Below are 22,612 nucleotides of genomic sequence, written 5' to 3'. Positions count from 1 at the left end.
GGCATACAGACAGAAATTATCAGGTTTTATTAACTTTTTTTTTGAGCTACAACGTGCAAAATAAGCGACAGAAGTACTTTGAAATTGTGACTTTACAGTAACTTCCCAGTGCTTGTATGTTGGCGACAAGTCCGATCAAATGAAGCTTGACCCCCCCCCCCCCCTTTCTGCTCCAATTAGTGATATATCGCCGAGAAATGAACGAATCCAGAGAAAGAATACCGTAGCGTTATACGCTGATTCAGTGCTCTATAGATCACCACCAAGAACTGCTCCCAAGCGCAGAAAAGCACGGCCCGACCAACTTCACCGTGCTGCGCAGGTGCTCATGTACTGCCCGGAGTGGTTGGGCAGCGATGTGGTGCGCATCGTGCGCGGCGTGGGCCAGAGCCCTTGCTGCGCGTACCCGGCCGAGATGCTGCGCAACCTGTGCCTGCACATAAGCATGGTGTTCGGCTTCGAGATCAGCCCCAAGCACCAGAGCTTCGAGCTGAGCAAGCTGAGCACCTGGTTCCAGGAGCTGCTCAAGCGCGTCGAGGCCAGCACGAGCGACCTGGTCATCGTGCTGGACGACCTTGACCGGCTGCGGGGTCCCGCGCACCACCAGGCCGCCACACTGGGATGGCTGCCCTGGAACCTGCCTCTCAACGTGCACCTCGTCTGCTCGGTTGCACAGGAGGCGGAGGCGGTGCTCGCTCTGCTGCGCAGCCGCATCCCGGCTGGTGACAGCTACGTGTTCATTCCGCCCCTCGCCGACGCCGCCAGCATGCTGCAGTCGCACCTGAAGGTCAGTGCCCCTAGGCGAAATAGTCCACATGAACAAAAATTAATGTACTCTCGGACTACGGTCGTTTCACTCTATAGATTTCGTCGGCGAGGGAGGATGAATGGACTCCACGCGACGCAAAATATTAAACAGCAGCTGAACCCACTGATAAATATCACGCATCATAATGTATACCAGCTGATTTTTTTCTTATGCCGAAGACTTAGCCTTCTTTTGCAAATACCCGCATTTCTATTCTTCAGCTAGAAATCCAAATAAGGCAGAAGTTCAGCGGAAGATGGAAGCTTGAAGAGAGGAAAAAATCCTTGGAACACGGGGTGTCGCTGGAGCCAACGTTTCCACCGAGCGGGCTTGCCTTCTTCAACGCTGCAACAGTTGCAGCCTTGAAGAAGACAAGGCCGCTCGTCGAAACGTCGGCTCCAGCGACACCCTGTGTTGCAAGGATTTTTTCATCTCTTTTTCAGCTAGGTTACATGATAGGTGGGCATTACTTTCTTCATAAATGGCCGTGTGAGAGTGTCGTTTCTCCATTTTATAACTTTAATTGATATATTTAGGAAACATGTCATCATGTCAGAACTGTGGCCCATCAGCATTCGGGTCAAAATAATAAAAAATAATAATAATAATATCTGGGGTTTAACGTCCCAAAACCACGATATGATTATGAGAGACGCCGTAGTGGAGGGCTCCGGAGATTTCGATCACCTGGGGTTCTTTAACGTGCACCTAAATCTAAGTACACGGGCCTCAAACATTTTCGCCTCCATCGAAAAAGCCGCCACGACCTTGATTCGATCCCGCGACCTTCGGGTCAGCAGCCGAGCGCCATAACCACTAGACCACCTTGGCGGGGCATTCAAATTAAGAAGTAATCAATTCAGTAACTAGTAACTACTTCGAAATTTAAAAAATGGAACTCTGCAATAAATTGCATTGATGTATTCATGAGAACTAACAGACAATAACGTCAAAGAAAGTATAGGGGATGCTATTCGTTGTAATTAGGATAAAGTGTGAAGAAAGTAAAGTGGACGAAAAGCTAACTTGCCGCCGGCAGGAACCGAGCCTGCGACCTTCGAACAGCGCGTCCGATGCTCTACCACTAAGCTACGGCGGCGGTCATCCTCCCGTCCACTTTATGGGGTATATATGTGCATTTAAACCTGGGAGTGTTAGTCAGCGCCAGTCGCAGCCATGGCGGCGAGTGTGGAACACTTTTTCTGCCTGTTGACGTCACCTAGCACGTGATCTTTTTACGAGCTGGCAGCTGACCAATAATCCATCGCATACTACCTGAAGGCATCAAGTCTGTCAGGACGAGCCCTCGCTATGAATGAAGGAAAGACGATTACTTTTAAGGGCTCGTTTCTTAGTTAGACACAATATTGTTGCGTGGTTTTACCTACGCTAAGAGGGCATAGTGGGATATACCCTGAAAAGGGAGCTGAAAAAGAGGTGAAGAAGTCGACGTTGTGTTGTGAGCTGTGCTGTGCCTTGATACTGACTCAGTATTGTATTTTTCCCCGTAACAATATTAATGAGAACAGACAATAATGCCAAAGAAAGTATAGGGGTGTTATTCGTTGTAATTAGGATGAAGTGTGGAGAAAGTAAAGTGCACGAAAAGATAACTTGCCGAAGGCAGGGACCGACCCTGCGACCTTCGAATAACGCGTCCGATGCTCTACCACTGCTTCAATTGCTGCTTTAATGCCCCCGAATATATGCGAAGCTGGAGCAGAGCGTGTAGTTTCTAGCATCTACTAACAGACGCACTCACATGCGTCGATAAATGTTTGCGAAGCAATCGACAGTATGAGCTACAGGTATAACCCCCAAAGATATTGCCCCTAATACTGTAATAGTGCTGTTAACCTTTAAAGGGACACTAAAGAGAAACAATGAATTGGTTTAGATTGATAAAGTGTGCTCGGAGAACTCTTGTGTAGTGTATTTCACCACCATAGGTTTATTATTAGAGGAGAAAACCAAATTCAAAGTTTCGTTTTTAAATTTCGCGCCGCACTTTGTGATTCTTCACGTAGAAGACTTCAAAGAGCATTTAACGTATTTTGGCGCCACTGGCTCAACCAAATTTCCACAAACTCGTTATGTCAAGTCTCTGGCCCCCTCAGAGCACAATGTACTTCGATGTAACCGATTTGGAACTACGTAGGCCCAAGCAGGCGCCGTCAAGAATATGTGACGTCACGGCAAATGGTGCGGGAATTCCAAGGTGGCGTCGCCACCTGTATTTTCTTTTTGCGCGTTTTCTCGCTTATTAAGCGTCTTCGCGCAGAAAGCGTGGTGTTTTTGGTATCGTGGAAGACTACTTTACTAATGCGAGAAAAATCGTTTTGCTCTTAAGTGTTCCTTTAAAAGGTGCTTCAAACGATCGGTTGGCGCTGGGGCGTCATACTTGCGCTTTTCGGTTAGTTCTCGTTCGAAGTTTTCGAGGAACGTGTCTTGTGCGCAGGACAACAAGCGGCTGCTGACGCGGCAGCAGTGGGACGTGTTGCGGCAGCGTCTAGCGGGCCAGACGGCGAGTCCCCTCTACGTGACGCTTCTGTCGCAGCAGGCCATGCGGTGGGCCTCTTACGAGGCCCTGGACGGCGAACTGCACGTGCCAGCCGACACAGAGGCCTTCGTGAGCCGCAGTCTAGAGCGCATTGAGCGCCAGTTCGGCTTGGCGCCTGTCAAGAAAATCGCCTCGTACCTCACCTGCACCAGCTACGGGCTGCGCGAGCCGGAGGTCATCGAGCTGCTCTCGTCCACGGAGTGCGACGGAGCAGAACTGGCGCCCGTTAGCTGGCTTTCCTTCAAGAAGGAGCTCGGTGAGTGCCTTCATCGCCCCCTAATTTATTTCGAGGAATGAAAGCGAAGGTGGTTTCCATAGCTTGAACTATAGAATCGTTGAGTTTTTGATAAGGAGGTTGCCTATAGTGAGGCAGCATTGGACATCGCCATACTTGGCGCCCTAGCAGGGGGCGCCAAGTATTCCGCCTTCTTGATATTCATTTCTATAATTGCCATACCGAGAAGAAGAGTTCAAGTACTACAGTGGCTCCAATATAGGCAGCCATACACCATTCACATTGCTCAAATTTAAACTGAAAACGCGTTCTGCGCACAACTGTTCCTGGTCATAATGGGGCGAGACACGTGCAGGAGAAATGTACTGATTTTATTGAAATTGCTTTTGCGCTCTCTTTTCTTTAGTATTTCAAGTGACCCTTAGCGTTATTAAAAAGATCAGGATGCCGTCACAGAAAGGAATTGTTACATCACTCTGGTAATCGGCACAGCACGCCCGTCATCTGCGACACGCTTAAACAAGATTATATGCTATAATATGAATGAATGAATGAATGAATGAATGAATGAATGAATGAATGAATGAATGAATGAATGAATGAATGAAGTGAGATATTCCCACACTCAGCTAGTCCACCTTACTGAGCTCATTTTTTAACGCGACAGCGTTAAAGAGCTCGTATCGTGAAATTCCGCCGTCGGCGTCGGCGCCGTTGGTTGTGAGCGAGAAATCGTCATCTTATCCGTGACCGAAAAATCGAAAAAGCTGCAAATAAAATAAATAATAAAAATGTTGTGCCCGAGTGAGAATCGAACCCAGGCCGTCTGCGTGGCAAGCAGGTGTTCCACCACACAGCCACGCCTCGGCTTGGAGCTGCACTGAAAGGAACTTTCATGCTTCCCAAAAATACGCGTACTGTATACAGGTGTCACAGTACCAGATGTAATAACGCAGTAATATTGCGTGGTACAAGCGTACATTGCCATCGGGCGTCACCCCATATCAATGGAGAGTTTGAGAATTGGGGCCCCAAGGAGCTTGGGAACCCAAGAAGCTTGCGAGCCGCCAGGGCGCATGCGCAGAACCCAAGCTACTCTTGGGCTCTTGCGCTCGCGTTGACTCGAGACGCAAAAATTGTAAACTAGCGTGGGGCCCCAAGGCGTCTTGGGTCACCAGCGAGAAGACACAGACGCAGCGCGGGCCACGGCGCAGTATGGCCCGCGTCTCGCATGATTTTAAATTTCGTCACGCATGGAGCTCCGTGGGCTTGACCCAACGCAGCCTGCGTTGGCCCAATTCTCAAACTCTGCTGATCATTTGAACGCAAGCGCAGGCTGCCCAACGCAGCTTGGGGGCCCAGTATCTTGGGTTCCCAATTCTCAAACTCTCTAATATCATAAAAACTTGGTAGTTTAAAGACAGCCACCCATTACAAAAGGCACACACATTGTTGCGCGTATTTCCTTAAGACCACGTAGTGGGTGCATCGCAACTTCGCGCTAATTGCTCCTGGTTTAAAACAATCTACCAGTTACATAAGGCACGCACCTTAGTGCGCGCATTCTGTAAAACACTCGTATTGTTCGAAGTGCGCACTAGGGGCAGGATATCGCTCTCGCGTTCAACTCTTAAAGGCGAAGCTTAGGCGTGCCCCAATTTTTGCGTCAGGAGCAAGCTGTCAGTATGGTGCACTGGAATTTATTCTAGTACACTACAACTCTCACAAGCGGGCACGTCCATCGCCCCAAAAGAAACTTCCCGTTCGCGCTGCATACAACGTTTTCCTTGTCCGCCACAATGTCGTCTGCTGTAGCTTTTTTGCTTATAGAAAGTTTGTTTAGAGAAGCACGCGAGCTATCATGGCCTATAGTGGTAAGAGCGTTGAGCTGATGCGATGGAAGGCAGTTTGAATGCCACCATTGGTCGCGCGTTTCATTAAAAGCAAATTCCATCCCCCTTTTGAGATATCTAAGGGAAACCCGGAGTGTGTTGAGCGTAAGCGATCGCGTTACAGTATGACCAAAATCGCCAATCTCTTAGAAGATACGAGGTATAGGAACCCCAATTTAATAAACGAGAGTGTACAAAGCCGCCCTTGACGCGTGCGTACGCAGCTGTCGAGGCATGACAATGTAAATATGCTATCGCATACTTAAAGGGATTGCGGTACTTATAAGTTGTGGACTAGTGTTTTTCCCGCCACGGCGAAGGAAAAGCTGAATGGAGGGGGGGAGGCGTGGCGGTAACATCGATCGGCGTAACGGAAATGACGGGCGCCGCTATAACCCATTTTCTAGCTCTTAAGTGCGGCACCAAGTTCGCACATTTGCGGCGAAGCAGCCATAGCGCTTGCCTTTTACAACAGCCTTAGCAGTATATGGATAAGTTTCCTACCTCGCCTTCTTTGGAGTACATCACCACGCAGGGTCCATCAGCGTAATGGCATGATGCCTGCCTAAAAAACCATGGACACAGGCGTGAGGCCAGCGAATAATTGTCAGCCTTATGACTCGCCTTCCCTTCCCTGTGGCATCTAGCGCATTGAGGTGACTGCTTTGCACATCAGGTCGTGTACACAAACAATTTCCCTGTGAAAAATTTCATCCATGGGTGCAAAGCCAGACCTTCTAGCTAAAATGAGGAGGCGCGGTAGGCGCGTCGATCGAATGCCATACCACCGTTTTCATGCATTTTTGATGTTTTCGTGTAGTCTTCTTGTCGTTGTCGTCACACACAAGTGATGTTTTTCACCTTGCACTAGGGAACAAACACGCAAAGAAGATTAGCATGTAGGCTTTACACTGACAGGTTGTGCCGTCAGATAACAGCACCACGCAGCACTAAGAAACTGAGGTTATATAAGGAGCTACTCAGAAAGTGCTTTGCATATAGCGCTTATTCTTGCACTGTGTGGTCATGCATAATTTTTTTTCTAAACTGCCGGCACATTACAAATGACTTCGACACTGGCATGTATTTTTAACATTGACACTATTTCGTTTCCTTCTCTCGCCAGTCTTTTAACACGAAAGTGTTTTATGCCGGTGTCCACCCAGACATCACTGACGTATTTCCGTCACGGATATGACGTTGGTAAAATGTACACTAACGGATGACAAAGAAAAACTAAACGAAAAAGTTTCATTGGCGCGAATAACCCGGGAATCGAACCCACGACCTCTCGGTCAACGACGGCAGGTGCTGAGCTCTCTAACCCCTGCGCCACCGTCGCACATGTACGAGGTTCCACAAGCACGCCGTATATCTTTCACACATTCTCTCTCGCAAGGCGCTCTTCGTTGGCGAGGCGGTGTCGCCGTCTGTGAGCAGTGAAGTGAAGTACTGCGTCATGCCACTAACGAGCGCCGATATGGAGCGATTCGGTGACGATGCACTTAGGGCGCCTTGAAGCCGGCGAAGGAACGTTGGCCGTGCTGGTATCGAAGAAGCGCCCTAGACGCAGATAAGTTCTTTGTCTTGCGCGCCGGGATCGTTGTCGGAATATTGCAGCTTCCACATGCACCAGTGGTGTTTCGCCGCCGCCTATTGCTTCGAGTGCGATAGTGCCGACTAATAAAACTGCTGCAATTAGCGTCGCATAAAGGCAACTGTGTCGACGGGTAAATGTCGCGCCTTGGTGGAGTGGGACACACAGAACGCCTTCGCGCGTTCACGGCTCAAGCTACGAACCTCTGCCTCCCGCGTTCCTGAAGCGCAGTGTGATAGTGTATGCATGAGCGCAGGCGCGGGTGACCGTAGTACTGGGGAGCGCACACCTTGCCGTTCTTCTCCTCAATTGACGACGCTTTGAAGGAGTGCATATCGAGTACTAGTGTTTATTATCTGCTTGCTGATGCCACCTTTGCGCGGGATTCACCGTATGCTATGTCGAGGTATAGGTAGCAACTGCAGCTACCACAACGGTTAAATCATGATCATGGGCGTTAGTCGTCGGAATGGACACGTGCCGCTAGGCGACAACGTGGGTCCATCCACGTCAAACAGTGCTATAGCTGACAAACACCAATAGACATTTACAAGCTCTCATATATCAATGCACAATAAACAACCAGCTACTTCTGTGAAGATACGTTTCACTTTCGTGTTATACCGATTCCTATGACGGAGGAATCAGTTATCAGACCGTCAGAATCATACCGGCAGCTGTGTCTTTAACAATTCATTTCATTTTTCGTTTTTTCTCCTTCTCTCTCTCTCTCTGTCCGTCCGAGATGATGACGAAGAATTAACCTAACTGAAGCTTAGATGGAACATTAAGGAATGCTGCCAAAGCGTGCAGCTCAGTCCGTATACTTTTCTTCAATCAGTTTTAGACATAACTGTGGTGTGTAAGGGTACTGCCGGCATGGCGGATCGTCAATCTGGGGAATGATGGTTAGTACAAGGATTTACCTAACCTTCGTCCTTCTGGCTTCGAATGACTATATGCGACATTACAAGTTGATCGGTTGCGGTGCAGATGATCGGTTGGTCGGCGCATGCTAGGTCGAAAGGTAGGCTTGCCCTCACGGTGCATAAACCTTGCTTTGTTTGCGACAGTAGTCCTCAGTATAAGCATGCAGTTGCAGCTCTTTCACAGCAAGACCTTCGACATTTTACCAGGTCGGAGCTCTCCTCGTGCTCAGTGTGTGACCCACTGGCTTTTTGTATAATGTCCCTTGCATATTCACACAGCGCATGACTAGCGAAAGTGCCATCAGTGAAGCTATAATAGGCCAACGCGTTGCTCATTCACCTTGCATTCCTCACCCGGGTATCCTGCCGTCTATATGCTTCATGGTATAAGACGCGTTGTAAACTCGTACACGAAATCAACGAAACTCACCGCAAAAGTCGTTAAACTCGAGCAAATACAACACGCAAACAAGAGCTTGCCTCCATTCTCCAGCGCAGGCTCTCACACTTTAGGAACAATGAAGGCGGCGAACAACGTGATCCTTAGCGTATGAGGTCTTTTTTTCTTTTTTTCCTTCCAGCGAGCAGCAATAACGGTCCCCGAAAAGCCAATCGTCACAAAACAATTGCTCGCCGAACATGTTTCGTCACTCCCGCTACTTCCACGCGAACTGTTCATCACGGACCAGAGATCAATCGATGGAAAAGCCGACTCTGCCACGCCGTGTACAAACACGCGCACGCACGCACGCACGCCATCCTAACTGCGCGAGGCTGAGGAGGAAGCATACGATGCGTATTACGTGCGGGCCGTATGAAGCATGTCGAAGGCGTGGCCCTCTTTATTCAAGAAGTCCCGGCGTCAGCGCAAAAAAAGTGTTTGGCTCCGTTGTAGTGTTCGAGACGAGGAAATGGCTGTCAGCAAACACGTATGGCGCGCTGTTCTTCCCAGTGAAAACCTCATTCTGCTATACGCGAAACGGTGCGTGTGCTTTTGCCGCTTTTCGCGTGGTGGTCGTACAGTGCCGTTATGATTGATGGGAGCTGGGGCTCAAGGGTATCTTCGACAGAAATGTAGGCAATACACGGCGATGGCGTACGGCTATACCAGTTTCCATAAATGTTTGTTTGGACAAGCATTGCTCCAAGGCGGCTTGCAGGTGAAAGCGTGTAAAAGGCTTCAGTTAAATATAAGAATGCACGAACAGCACGTAACGGCAGCTTTACAGAATAAAAATTGGACGCAACTGAATCTCTGAGGCAGGCGATCGGCACGGAGTATATTAGTTCATCATATGAGAAATTACGCGTAGTCGCCACTTCCTCAGCAAAGTTCTTTTCTGTAAGAAAGAATGGAGCTGAGAAAGGTTGTAGCTACAGGCGCGTTTATCCTCGCGACCTAGGTTGCCATTTTCGCCGCTTGAGCGACCCTTGCAACCTCACTGCTGTGGCACCACGTGTATAGGCCCGGTAAGCTATAATGTCTCTTCGGAAAGTAAAGCGGCATAAAATTATTCTGCATGGGGCTTCACGTGCCGAAACCATGATACGCATATGAGGCGCGTCGTAGTGAGGGATTCCGGATTAATTCTGACCACCTGCGGCTCTTAATCTGCATCATCGTCATCACAGTCATTGCCAGCCTATTTTACGTCCAATGCAGGACGAATGCATCTCCCAATCATCACCAATTTACCGTATCTTGTGCGAGCTGATTCCATAACTTCATAATTTCGTCTCTACATCTTAACTCGCTGCCGTGCTGAGCTGCGTTTCCGATGCCTTGGTAACCATTCTGTTGCTCTAATTGACCACCGGTTGTCTGTCCTACGCATTACATGGCCGGCCAAGGTCCATTTCTTTCACCTAATGTCAACTTAGAATATCCTTTACCACTGTTTGTTCCCTAACCTTATTCTGCTGTCTTAGAAACAGTAAGCAAGAATGAACGTCTTGCCTGGGAATTCCTTCGTTAGTTTAGAATAATATAATGCTGTATGAAGCTGAGTCACGCCTATCATTTTCCGTTCGATTGCACGCTGTGTGGCTCTTAACTTTTTCTCTAGTTTCTTTGTTGTCCTCCAAATTTCAACACCGTATGTTAGAACTGGCGGTATTCAGTGATTGTACACTGTTCTCTTTAGGATTTTTCGGAGAGGTGGGTACAAGTACATAGTTCCAGTCTCGAAAGAATAAACATGTGTATAGCAATTCAATTGGAACTTATACAAAAATATGTAAATTGCTATTAGGCAGCATTGCCTGCCAGTCCGGTAAAACTTTCATTTCATGGGAGAAAACTGATTATGTCAGCGTCTAGGCTTATCTCCCGCTCATTTTGGGTCGACCGGCATCATTAACGAGGTTCGTCGTTTCAAGTGATATCTTCAAATCATAGCTATGAGCACCGTCGTCTGGTGTGAGTAGTTCATAGAGCATGCCGCCTATGCAAGTGCCGCCTATGCAATGCCTTGCCTACCACTTTCAGCGGAGTAACCGTCGATCGACCCCTCTCTATGGCTTGAATCAAAAACCAACGCGCTTGCAGATATTGAGCGGCTACGCGCTTCAACAGGTTACCAGCATCTAGTTTCTGGGCGGCACCCTGAATGGCAGTCGAACGATAACAATCGCAGCGGCTTCGCTCGTTTCAGGGGCGAAATATTTATATCTGCTTGTGTAATCAGCTAACACAGCTGCTGCGGTAGGCTTGCTTACTAAATTGACACTGTGCTTTCAGTGAGTCAGCGCGAGTGCTTAGAAACAATACGCAAGAATGAACGCCTTGCCTGGGAATTCCTTCGTTTGTTTCGGGTGACGTAATGTTGCATGAAGCTGAGTCATGCCCTCTCAGGTTTGAGGCGTCCCATGCAGGCTGTTTTGGCTTATCATTCATCCAGACGAGAGCGCTTGTTAACTTCATATGCGCTAAAAATGCTCATAATTCTGAATCGATCCGCTTGGTTTGGTACCAGTTCGGCTATGCTTCCAGTAGAACGCAGCGACGTTTAAAAAATGTCTTACTTTACACATTTTACCACTGCCATAACTGTAGATCGGCAAATTTCCTCCGAGTAAAATGCGTGTGTGCTTCGTAATATGAAGTAAACGCGCTTGATATCAAAGTATAACTAAACGTTCGAGGAGCACATTCTTTCTTTAGTTCTTAAAATTTATAACCCCGCGAGCTTCCCTCCGTCTTGGATTATTCTCTTGTATAAAGACGCGCGCAACGTTCGGAGCCCATGCGATGTCGCCAATTTGGCCGTTCCTTGCGACTAACCCTTTTCTTCTTAAACGCCCTGCATCGGGTCTTACAAACCGCGAAAGAAAGCACGCACTGAACGCTGCCGGCGTCCGCTCTACTGTATGCAATGACCGTGACATCAGAAGCTATATAAGCACTTTCTCGTCGGCATTGTCGTCGCCTCTCTTAGAAAAGCGAGCCGGGATGTGTATACACTACTCGCTTCGGAAAATAGGGGGAGGTTCGATATAGAACTATCCACGAGCGCTCAAATGGGACGCCGAGAGTACGGCGATCCTCGCTTTGTCTCCAACTCGGCGAGCTCTAACGGGGCATCGATTGGCGCTGTGAAAGATAACACCATACAAGAGGGGCGGCAGCGCCAAGTGGTGCAGCGCCACCAAACTCCGAACGGGCTCAATAAGCGGACCTGTTCGCCTGGGCCCACTAGAGTCACGATCCCAGCCCCAGGGTCAGAAAAAAAATGCTCTCCGAACGCCCGCGAGCCGGCTTTTGTCCATCGGCACGAAAGCCTGTGCCGTGCACTCTGGCTGCCGTACACACTCCCAATACCTCCATGTCCCTCCATTACAGAAAAGCGCGCAAAAGAAGCAGCGTTTTGAAGGCGATAACGAGAAACGGGAGGCTATCTCGGCAGAGGAGGCAGCAAAACCATTATGCCGGGCGCTATTATGGCGTAAGCCGGGAGGCTGCGGTGAGAGCCTCCCTTCGTTTATCTTATTTTTTTTACACTGGTCTTTCTTCCGTGTATATTTATATCGTTGCCTTCTTATCATAATGTGCCTTGGCGAGCTGCTGTAAGATTCGGCGTAAACTTTGCTATGCCGGCCCTGAGCGCGGGTATCGACTCATCTTTTTTTTTTAACACAAACATTAAACAAAGATTCCTTTATAACCTGCTCGGGAACTTAAAATATTTATTTGTGGCCATTTACTTTCTGTCTTGTTTTGCTGCCGGTACATCGTCTCTTCAGCCTTAAACACCTTTTGGTGCCTCTGAACGTACGAGAAGCCCTGCGAAGAAAATGCGGCGCGATAAGTTTGTAAGTTTGGCGCACCACGCTGGGAAAGAAACTTTGCGGCTCGTTTTAGATGTCGATTCCTCATTGTTTGCTGTAACGGCCTTAAGAGAATTTTCGGGGCGACCCAAGTCGATACCGGATCGCTACAGAAAGCTTTGGGCTCAGCCTAATGATAGCACGCAACTGGCTCGTCTGGCCTCTCAGAAAAAACGGCAAGAGGACATCTCGCCACCAAAGGGGGCAGACCTGTCGTCTTCCGTGCACGGCTTTTAGTACGGTGCTTCAATAATCGGCAAAACGTTTTTTTCTAATCTGTAATGCGAAAGACTACCAAGTCGCTGCTTCCACGAGATAAAAGTGCCCGAGTATAACCCGTGAAAACTTGCTTCTATCTGACACAGTGAATCGATTTCGTTCGCTACGCGCCAACTTGAGTGTTCAACGAAGTCAAGTCGCCTCCCAAAGCTTTAACTTCTGTCCCGCGGAGCTGTAGTCCTGGTCGTGATAAGCTGCGTCTCTTGCATCGCAGCAACCCTTTAGCTTAAGCCAACACGGCTGTCTTAAAGTACGGAATAACTGTGGATAATTTGGATGATGCTGTTACTTAAAAAAGCATACTTACATGGTTTATAAAAAAAAGTAAGATTCTAGGTGGAAGCCTCAGTCCAAAGCCCCCCATGGGCGCTCATTAAAGCACCCAATGGGTCCTCCGATGTCTTCGCGGACTATCTTTATCAAGGCCTGGCGGACCTCAAGACGAGGCGGAGGGGCGCCTGTCTGTCATGGAGAACGTCATCCCATCGCGAAGTGGAATAGGAAGTGATGTGCGTTCGAGCACCCCAACCTGGACAGGCATCCGAGTATAATTCGGAGACGACCATGCAGAGCTTTCAACTTGCATTTACGAGAACGCGAAAGGTGCAACTTTTCTATACGTTTCGAAAGGATGTTCCGAGAAGTCTGCGTATAAAAAATGTTGTCAGCTAAACTACCAAGACTTTTGTGCACAAATATATTCGGTAGTTATTTTAATATAGCATGCATGAGCGATCTGGGTCTAAATCTTCGTAAACAAACATCCCGATCGCTGCGAGGCGGTAATATTGTTACGAAAGCGTAGTATTTAACACAACTGACTGGAAGACTTAGAACAACAGAGAGCTGAGCTAGTTGGTACGTATTCATTCTAAAAAGAGACAGGGCGTGAAAACACGGACACAAGAAAGAGGTCAGGACACCACAAACGGCGTTTGTGGTGTCCTGACCTCTTTCTTGTGTCCGTGTTTGCACGCCCGGTCTCTTTTTAGAATGACTGGAAGACATAACACTGCATAGCTGCGTCTAATGCCAGCACGAGCACTGGGTGGCATAGGTCGGCAAACTCACTCAGGAGTCGACTCACTCAGACTCACTCAGACTCAGCTCGAGCCATGAGTCTGAGTGAGTTCGGGTGAGTAATATTTTGGTGAGCTTGAGTCAGAGTGTCTGGTTGAGAAAAATCTTAGCGAGTCTGAGTCCGAGTGAGTCCAGTTGAGGCAAATTTTGGTGAGTCTGAGTCCGAGTGAGCCCTAAGCGCAAAATATATTTCTTGGGTGAGTCTGAGTGAGCTCCACACCTTTTTGCCGGCCTATGGTTCTATCTACACAACTTCAGCATTACTATCAGCCTTATGTCGGCTCACGTTTATACTCCCGTGGACACATACATACTTCAAAGCACTAGCGTTCATACACCAGCTCAATATTTATTAATAAGGGAGTGAGTTAAGGAGAGGGGGGGGGGGGGGGGCAGATTGACCTCCTCTCCCCTCAAACTTTTCACAGGAAATTCTTGATAAAGATAACTCGTGTAAGGCACCTCTTTCAATAAAAATGTCCTTACAAAATTGCAGCCCCTGATAACTCACATTTGAAGGCACGAGATCAAAAGGCGCCAAGTAGAGCACCAATTATGCAAGATATTGGTGTTAGAGCATTGACACCATGGCCGAAAAAGCCAATTATACGCCAACAGACTCATGAGTCCACTCACGCAGACTCACTCAGTCTCAGATAGAGTCGTGAGTCTGAGTCTGAGTGAGCCCGAGTGAGTATTATTTTGGTGAGTTTGAGTCCGAGTGAGTCCAGCTGAGAAAAATTTCAGTGAGTCTGAGACCGAGTCCGGTTGAGGCAAATTTTGGTCAGTCTGCGTACGAGTGAGCTCTAAGGAAAAATATATTTCATGAGTGAACTGAGTGAGCTCCACATATTTTGCCGACCTATGCTGGCTTGCAGTAGAACGGTTGTAATTGGCTTGATTGTGACATAAATATACGTCCCAATACCCACAGCACGAAACAGGCATCTTGGTGCGTCTTCCTGGCGTTGTATGGTATACGCCACGCGGAGTAGCAGTTAGCAGCGAAGTATGGTACCTCTCGAGAAGAGATACGTAATTTCACTCGCTTGTCCAGAAGATCATGACATGGGAGCCCGCTCATACGGAAGACAGCTCGCATGTCACGCTAGTGACTTGGCACAAGGTGTTATGATCGTGTAGTTCGGATGTCTTCACACGGGCCTACTCGATGAGATGGCCTGTACAGGATGAGGGAACCAGGCACGACCGGTGGCGACGGTCATGTCATTCGGATACCGCCTGCAGCACACCAGTAGCCAGAAGCTGCGGGAACAGTTCGGCGGAGTACCAGAAAATGCACAGTAGGCCGAACCCTTCCTATAGTTTCGTCGTGTAGCTCGAAAAGATAGAAAACGAGAGCAGGAGTGGTGTGATAAACGATTGGAAAGTGAGCCCTCAACTCCAGAGCAATGGCGCTTGTGGGCACCAATCTAGGCTACTGTAAACGGCCTTTGTGGGGAGTCGTTTGACTTCTCGCACCGCGGCATTACTACATTTTTCTATCAGATATTATACTATGATGTCCTTTCTGTATTATTTGGAACGATGCTTAAGTTGCGCTCTACAGCATCCCCTAGTGTATAATCAAAACTACTGATGGTGCCTGAATTTCCGAGGCACTGTACAACCGAAATGTGTAAGCGTGGCTCTGTGCAAAGTCTCGCCTATTCGCTTCTCTTTCCACTTCCTTCTCCTCTCATTTCATAACCGCCGTGGTGACTCACAACGAGGTCGTGAGTATGACACTCGGTCGTGGCGGCCGCATCCCGATAAATGCTTGCATACCAAGCTTTAGATGTCCGTTACATAACTACGAACGGTAAAAATCAATTCACGTTTCCACAGTCTACGGCATTTTGCGTAGTCAGGTTGCAGACTTTGGTCAATAATCGCCTTAATGCACCCTTTCATTCCATCCCTGCAGGCGCATTCGATCCGGTCCGGCGCAAACCACAGTGCCAACGCATTCTATAGATAACGCAAAATGTGCGCGATATGTTATTATTTTTCGCTAGGGTATAGCTGACTCTTCCACAGCAAGGGGTGTTCCAGAGCGAAAAAAGAATCAATGAAAGCGATGATTCGCAGTCCCATAATAAAATGTATGAGCTACCGACTTACCTTTTTGACATCCCGCCCCAAAGCGCACAATCCGTGCGCTGTCGGAGAGGCGTCGGCAAGGTTCAACCAGCAGCAGGCTACCATGCTATATTTGTTTGTTTGTTTTTTTGTTTGTTTGTTTGTTTCTGGACAATCTGCCTTTCAAGAGCTCAACGGTTCCGTGTAAGCTAACGCGGCGACGGTAGTTTTCATATTCAATGACGAGTTCGTGCGCATCCAGATCCAAAAGAGACGACGGAAGGTTACGAAGTAACTAAACGCAGGATTTATGGCAAATAGTGTGGTGTTTGAACTTCCTGGGATGTTAACCGAAAATATATGTATGCGCGTGCATACGCGCACGCGCGCTGCGTCTCTATGCGCGTTATAGTGCATGAATGAGTGCGCGCACACGTCCGGTAAAAAGTAGGAGCAGCGTTTACGAAAACGCACTTCCACAGCAGGAAGTCTTACCGCTTTTCTGTGTCTGAATGACCTCAACTCTGCCGAACACTTTTGCCAGGTTAGCTGATCTGCCTAAGTAAATTGATGCATTTTGTGAAGTTTGAATATGGATTGCGCATAGTCGGACACGATGTGTCGTGGATCACCCAGAATGTGGTTTAATATGGCTACACTGTCATATTTATCGGATTGATTAAACGTTGCTCTGACTCACTGGTTAGTTTCAGTAATCGATACGTGAACATTAAATGGTACGCTGCTGCACACCCCTGAACGGATCGTGTATGTGCAGGAGTGCTGCTGAAGGAATCGTACGTGGACTGCCGGTCATACCTGCAGTGGAGTCACCGCTGCATAGGCACCTGCGTACGACAACGCTACCTGTCCGACCGCGCTGAGGCAATCGCTTGCCACGCGGAACTGGCCAACGCATTTCACCTCGGCTTCCTCATGCAGAAGGAGGAAAAGGTGCGTGTACTTCGGTGACTGCGTGCATCGCGCCCGTTTCAACGCGGAGATGTCCTCACGACGACCAAATTCGTCCAAGTGCAGTTAGATGTCATTTTAACATGCGTACATACGCCTCATTGACATTCTAAAGATTCGGTGAGTACTTGTCGAGTAAGAAACATAATTAAAACTAATTAACTAAACCTTATTAGCGAAAAAAAATTAGTTGTAGCTACTACACCCTTAATCAGGTCCCGCTATAAAGTGCTAGATATAGCCAAGAAACCGGACATTTTTCGTCTGGTTTCCTGGATATAGCCAGGATTTTGGCCAGGACCTGATTAAGAGTGTACAGTATACTGGAAACTATATGAACTAGGTGTGCTTCGCGCAATGACGTTCCTCTTTTTTAAAACCGTGCCGCGTGATAGCTGGGACGCCCTATAACTCTAACTCTGTAACTCTTTCTAGCTTCATACCAGCGCGCCAACCTCCTCGAAAAACGAATGTTTTGGCGTAACAAAGTAACTATGGCAACCTTGCTAAAGGTACTTTGCTCGTTTATTTAGAAGTATCATGCCCTGGATAAAGCTTGCACTATACATAGCTTAATAAAGGTTGAAGCTTTATCGTTGCTTCACATCGCGCATTCAAGTGGTCTTCGGACTGACCGTAACGTTCAGCTTATTTCACTGTTTTCCAATTATATCTGCTGCCGCGCCAGGATTAACATCGGAACTGTCTATTATCCTCATGTTGTTCAATGCCGAATACTTTTTCGTTTTCCTTGCCTCCCCCCCCCCCCTCTTCCTTCTTTTCTTTCTTTAATAGTGTGTGAAGTAGTTTCAGGCACGAAGTGGATACCTAAGCAGCAGTTCTTGCAAAACAGTCCTAACTGTGCAGGAACTCTTACTTAGGGGTTCCTGTTAAACGACAGAGAAGGCAGCTTTTGCCGCTCCTGATACCATTTTTTTCCTACGACCATTGTGTACGGATCGGTTTATTAGTATGTTATTGAAGATGCCACGGTCAATTTAGTCTTATTTACTTACGTACAGCCGTTTACGTCGCTGAAAATCTCGAATAAATCACAATACCTACAAAGGTCACACTCATGTAGCCTTAAAAGACAAATGTCGCTGCTGTAAAAAGCGTGGAGGGTCTACGGCGGCGGCGTCCAACTTCGTCATGTCGCAAGATGTTAGGAAAATACCGCCCAAAAGAGAAAATAAAACATTTGCTCGTCTGCCTGGGTAGTCACTGCACTGCCACTTGGGGAGAAGTTGATTATGGGTCATCTTTAGAAGGATAGTATACCGCTGAACCTGGCATCCGCAGTGAGAAAACGGTCACTGCGTTGTGATTGCAAAGGCGATGTTTCGTAGGATGGAAGGCGCTGCGGTGAAACTTGCTCCCCCCCCCCCCCCCAAATGATATGGAGAATCCAGCGCACGCCTATGCCTTCTACCTTTTTATTAACCGTAGTAGCATCGTTATGAACCGCGTACAATGTGCAGTCTCCTGTATTTTGCGCAGGGACCCGCTTTTGATGATTCAAGCAAATCAAAAAGGAAAGAAGATTGGTCCGATCTTCTGCGGGAAGTAGACGAGCTTTGGCAGCATCTTTTTCATAGTGGTAAGCACATTTTTTTGTTGTTGTTTTTTTGCGGTAGAATAGCTACAGGATTGTTCAGAGTTTAGTATTATTATTATTATTATTATTATTATTATTATTATTATTATTATTATTATTATTATTATTATTATTATTATTATTATTATTATTATTATTATTATTATTATTATTCATTAGACATGTCATCATCCCGGTTTGTGCGCGACGTACATTGGCAAAACGAAAAAGTTCCGGTAATGTTTAACCAGTTTTCGGTAAATTGAGTCAAATGTAAAATTATTATCGAGACGAAAAAAAATGTGCGAACGCTGAGAATTTGTTCGTCACTTCACTGAGTAACTTCACTGAGTAAGACAAAATCGTTACCTACATTGACGCGTAGTTGCAAGCAAGCTTATACTGCTAGGGCATATTACTATGGCAACAAACGCACTTCAATCCTGGTAATATGAGTGCAGGATCGTTAAGCATTTGTGCTTGATTATGTCGTTTCTACAATTGTGATTTATTCTACCATTTGCTCGTTTTTTTTTCTTTGCCTTACAGGTGATTCTAAACGACTGAATCAAGACGCAGTGTGTAATTTTGAATTTCTACTGTCCGCCATTAGAGGAGCTTCCATCAGCTACGTGAAAAGTGTCTTGGAAATCGTTCGCGCACAAGTACGTATTGGCCTTGCTGCTGTGTCGCGGCATTCTTTCACACTGTACACTTGCTTTACCAATTCCTGCCACGCGGACGCCACGCGCGATTTCAAGCTGGAAAAGCCTGGGCATATACTACATTGGGCTGGCGAACGACGCCCGTAGTCGGCAATGAGTCAACTGCTTAAATCAGGCTAGGTGTCCGCGCTTGATTGGCTGTTTCAAGTTCAAGAGTGTGGATAAAAATTTGGTTTATAGTTATTATTTTCCGTGCTAACATCATATCACAGCCGTGGTCTTATGACTTAGTGTCCACCTAAGCTGCGGGGGATCGTAGGTTAGGAAGCCACTGCCACTGGTTGCCCACCAGTTAAGTAGGTACGGGAATTTTCTGGTCCGGTACTAGAATTTTAAGCGAAGTTGCAAATCTCTACCCAGACTACAGCCCAATATTGCCAGGTACCGCGATGTCTCGCTATGCTTCGCAGAATCTCGCAAGATTTTCGGTTCACAGCAAGAAAAAAAAAACTAATAACTGCAACACTATAGAATACGTGCATATATGACGCCATCTGAACTACCTCCTTAGGTTGGCTGGTTGACGAGACTGCTCGCTGAACGACTACGCAGTGAATTGACGAACCGGACCTAAACTGTCTATATACGTCATAAATAGCGCTCTTCATCAATACTTCATCAATAGCGCTTTCTAGAGGCTAGTTTGGTTCGCATACTTTGTTGGTCTCTCCCCGCTGAAGTGCAGGTAAGCACTGCGCTGTCTCCTCTATCGGACCAATACCATGACTACCTCAAATCGCGGTTTTGCGACCTAGCAAAGGTCTGTCCACATACAATGCAACCAACACCGCCTGATGGTATAAAAGGTAAATGCTAGAACTTTTACTCCGTTTACCCACGGATGCATGCACCCCGCCATAAACGCACCTCCCTGTCTCGTTCTACAACGATTCGCACAATGCTTCGCGCTGCGACTAATCCCCCAAATTCAAATATCGGTCCAATTTCTTTTTTAACACGAAAGTGTTTTATGCCGGGGTCCACCACGGCTCCAGTGACGCATTTCCGACGCAGATATGACGTTTTAAAATATAAAGACTAACAGATGGCGAAGAAAAAGCTAGAAGAAAAACTTCCGTCACCGGGAGTCGAACTTACGATCCCTCGCTACGCAGCGCGCGTAGCAAGGGATCGTTCTCACTAGCGAGATGGCGCGAAGGGCTCGAAGAGCGTAGAGTCACTAGAAAAATTTCAGAGTATCGCATCTGCTTCCCGCGCGCCGCCGCCGACGCGATTGGCTTACTCGCATCACGTGACCTCTCGCCGCCTTATCCCTTCCAAACGCTTTGGGTGCAGGCGCGTTCAATGCAGAGCGTGGCCGGACATTTAGCAGTACCACTGTCCCCAGATGTACTTCGTCGCTTTTTTAAACGCGTCATGCAGACAGGGGCGTAAGCAGACATTTTTTTCGGGAGGGGGGGGGGGGGGGAGCACCTCCTTGATCTGAAGTGGGGGCCTGGCAGGCAGATGTGGTCGAGTGTCATTTCGTGCTATGTATGCCACGGGAAAAAAAATTCAGGGGGGGGGGGGGGGGGGCACGGGCCCGGTGTGTCACTCCCTGGCTACGCCACTGCATGCAGATGCCAGAAGAGCGTGGCTCACCAGCAATCGAACGTTACTGGTGAGCTACTCTGGGAATCTCGTTTATTTTTGCATGCCGTGTGGCAAAAATTAATATGAAAGAGCGCCGTTCTACGTGGCTGCATAGTTGGCCGGAATGAATTCGCTCCCCCCCCCCCCCCCCTCGAATAACACTCCTTCCTGCAGTGAACTACACTAACTTTGCTGGAAAAGATCTTATGCGACAGTATACTTCACCTTTTCGGTTCGCTATGGTCAGCGATATTGAAAAGTACATACCTTTCTATTTGCTCGGCTGTTTGTATCGATCTGTTGAACAGATTACGCATGCTATCCGAGTTATGAGCGTGTCACCCACGAAAGCGAAATCGAAGGTTTATTAAAATAATAACTGTTTACTGGTATACCTTGAAGGCAATTGTGGCATGATGATTTGCCATTGCGCAAAACAGAAGCGTGGAGCTCTGTTGATAAACTTGGTATAAGGCAATGTATCAAGCGTATTTTTAAATTTGTTGCAAAAAAAAATGCTGCTAATGCTGCATTGCGCCGAGCGTACCATTAAAATACTGTTTAGTGGGTGAGAAATGGTCACAGAAAAAAAAAAAAAAGAAGCACATCCCACGCATTGAGGGAGTCGATTTTATGCGAGCCCTAGGTCTATAGACATACTGTGTTGCAGTAGCATGCGCTCTAAAAATTCCGGGATATGCTATTTCTGATCAAAAGAACATAAAACACCGTGCCGAGGAAGTTTTAATGAGAACGCATTATAAAAAAAAGTGCAGCAAGTGCAGAAACCAAACCCCAGCTGTTCACGCGCTGGCAACGAAAAAAAAAACTGTCGGAAAAGAGCAAAATATTTGCAAATACATTTCAACGTTGGGAATATTAAGGAGATAAGAAATAGGAAATGAAACAATTAGGTAGTGATGAAAATCATTTTTGATGGCCTATTTTCTACGTATCGCAAGATAACATGCACCTTACCTACCGCACGCCGATTCGCCCGTGCGTTCGGCTGCTGGCGTTCCGAATCAAGACATAAATACGTCGCGCACAACTTCTAATTACCGTACACACACAACTTCTATTATACATATCAACCAGTTGAACAGCAAGCATGGTGCGCAAGCAAGCTATGCGTCAGCGATCAGTCGAAGGACGCAATATTGAATGTTCTCGATGTTCGATAACGTTCTCGAGTGCAGTGAACCTGAACACCGACTGGAAAGGTAGCGCAAACTGTCAAGATTCACCAAATGTTGAAGTAAATGGCATCTCGCACGATGTCACTGCGCTAATGCAATTATGCTTACAGCTCCGGACCAAGGAACACCCGGGCGTGACACGAAAAGAGACTGATGAAGCCATGAAGAGAGTTCGCGAGCACATGGCAACATTCGCCGTACGTTTCATTAGTTACACCGCTAACCGCGCAGTCGATCCATACCTGTCGATGACTCGAAATCACTCCTAATATCCTCTTCAAGAAACACACACACATAATGCCGTTCCGCCGAGCGTAATACGGCACCGAGGCTAAAAGATCGGTCACTTCTCAACACACGCTAGCAACGCGCCGGGCGGTCTGGAAGGGAAAAGGCCGCCGCCGCCCAATGTTGCCCGCGTTCAGCCTACCTTTGCGGTACTCTGATTTTTTAGTGACTCTAGAAGAGCGCGCTTTAAAGATAGACGCCCCACGCGTCGTGATCAGTGCGCGCCTCTACAGGGCGTGGTCGCTCGTGCGCGCGCCTATCTCGTGATGGCGGTGGTTTGTACGTCTTGTGCTCTCACCGCAAGTTTGCATTGAGAGCACGAAGGTCACTTCGCTCACTGCAGCGGCCGCTTTTGCGAAAGGAGAGCGCTGCTCACACAAAAATAACTTACAACTGTGACAGTTCGCGCTCATTCTGTGTACGTTCGTTCCGTGCGTCCTTTCTGCTTGA

The 22,612-nt window shown here is 47.6% G+C and overlaps 1 protein-coding gene across 1 annotated transcript in view; it reads left to right on the top strand.

Annotated features, from left to right (window-relative positions):
- LOC119378552 (protein qui-1) overlaps positions 1-22,612 on the top strand; it is a 285,309-nt gene that overhangs the window by 205,232 nt on the left and 57,465 nt on the right. Inside the window, exons 9-13 of the mRNA XM_037647671.2 lie at positions 323-787; positions 3,267-3,624; positions 16,567-16,742; positions 18,261-18,360; positions 18,907-19,022. Coding sequence (XP_037503599.1) covers positions 323-787; positions 3,267-3,624; positions 16,567-16,742; positions 18,261-18,360; positions 18,907-19,022 — 1,215 coding nt within the window. The remainder of the gene's footprint in view (positions 1-322; positions 788-3,266; positions 3,625-16,566; positions 16,743-18,260; positions 18,361-18,906; positions 19,023-22,612) is intronic.

The sequence above is a fragment of the Rhipicephalus sanguineus genome, chromosome 1, assembly GCF_013339695.2.
Source record: "Rhipicephalus sanguineus isolate Rsan-2018 chromosome 1, BIME_Rsan_1.4, whole genome shotgun sequence".
Taxonomy (NCBI): domain Eukaryota; kingdom Metazoa; phylum Arthropoda; class Arachnida; order Ixodida; family Ixodidae; genus Rhipicephalus; species Rhipicephalus sanguineus.
The sequence above is the reverse complement of the archived record's forward strand: the minus strand, read 5'-3'. Positions and strand labels throughout refer to the sequence as shown.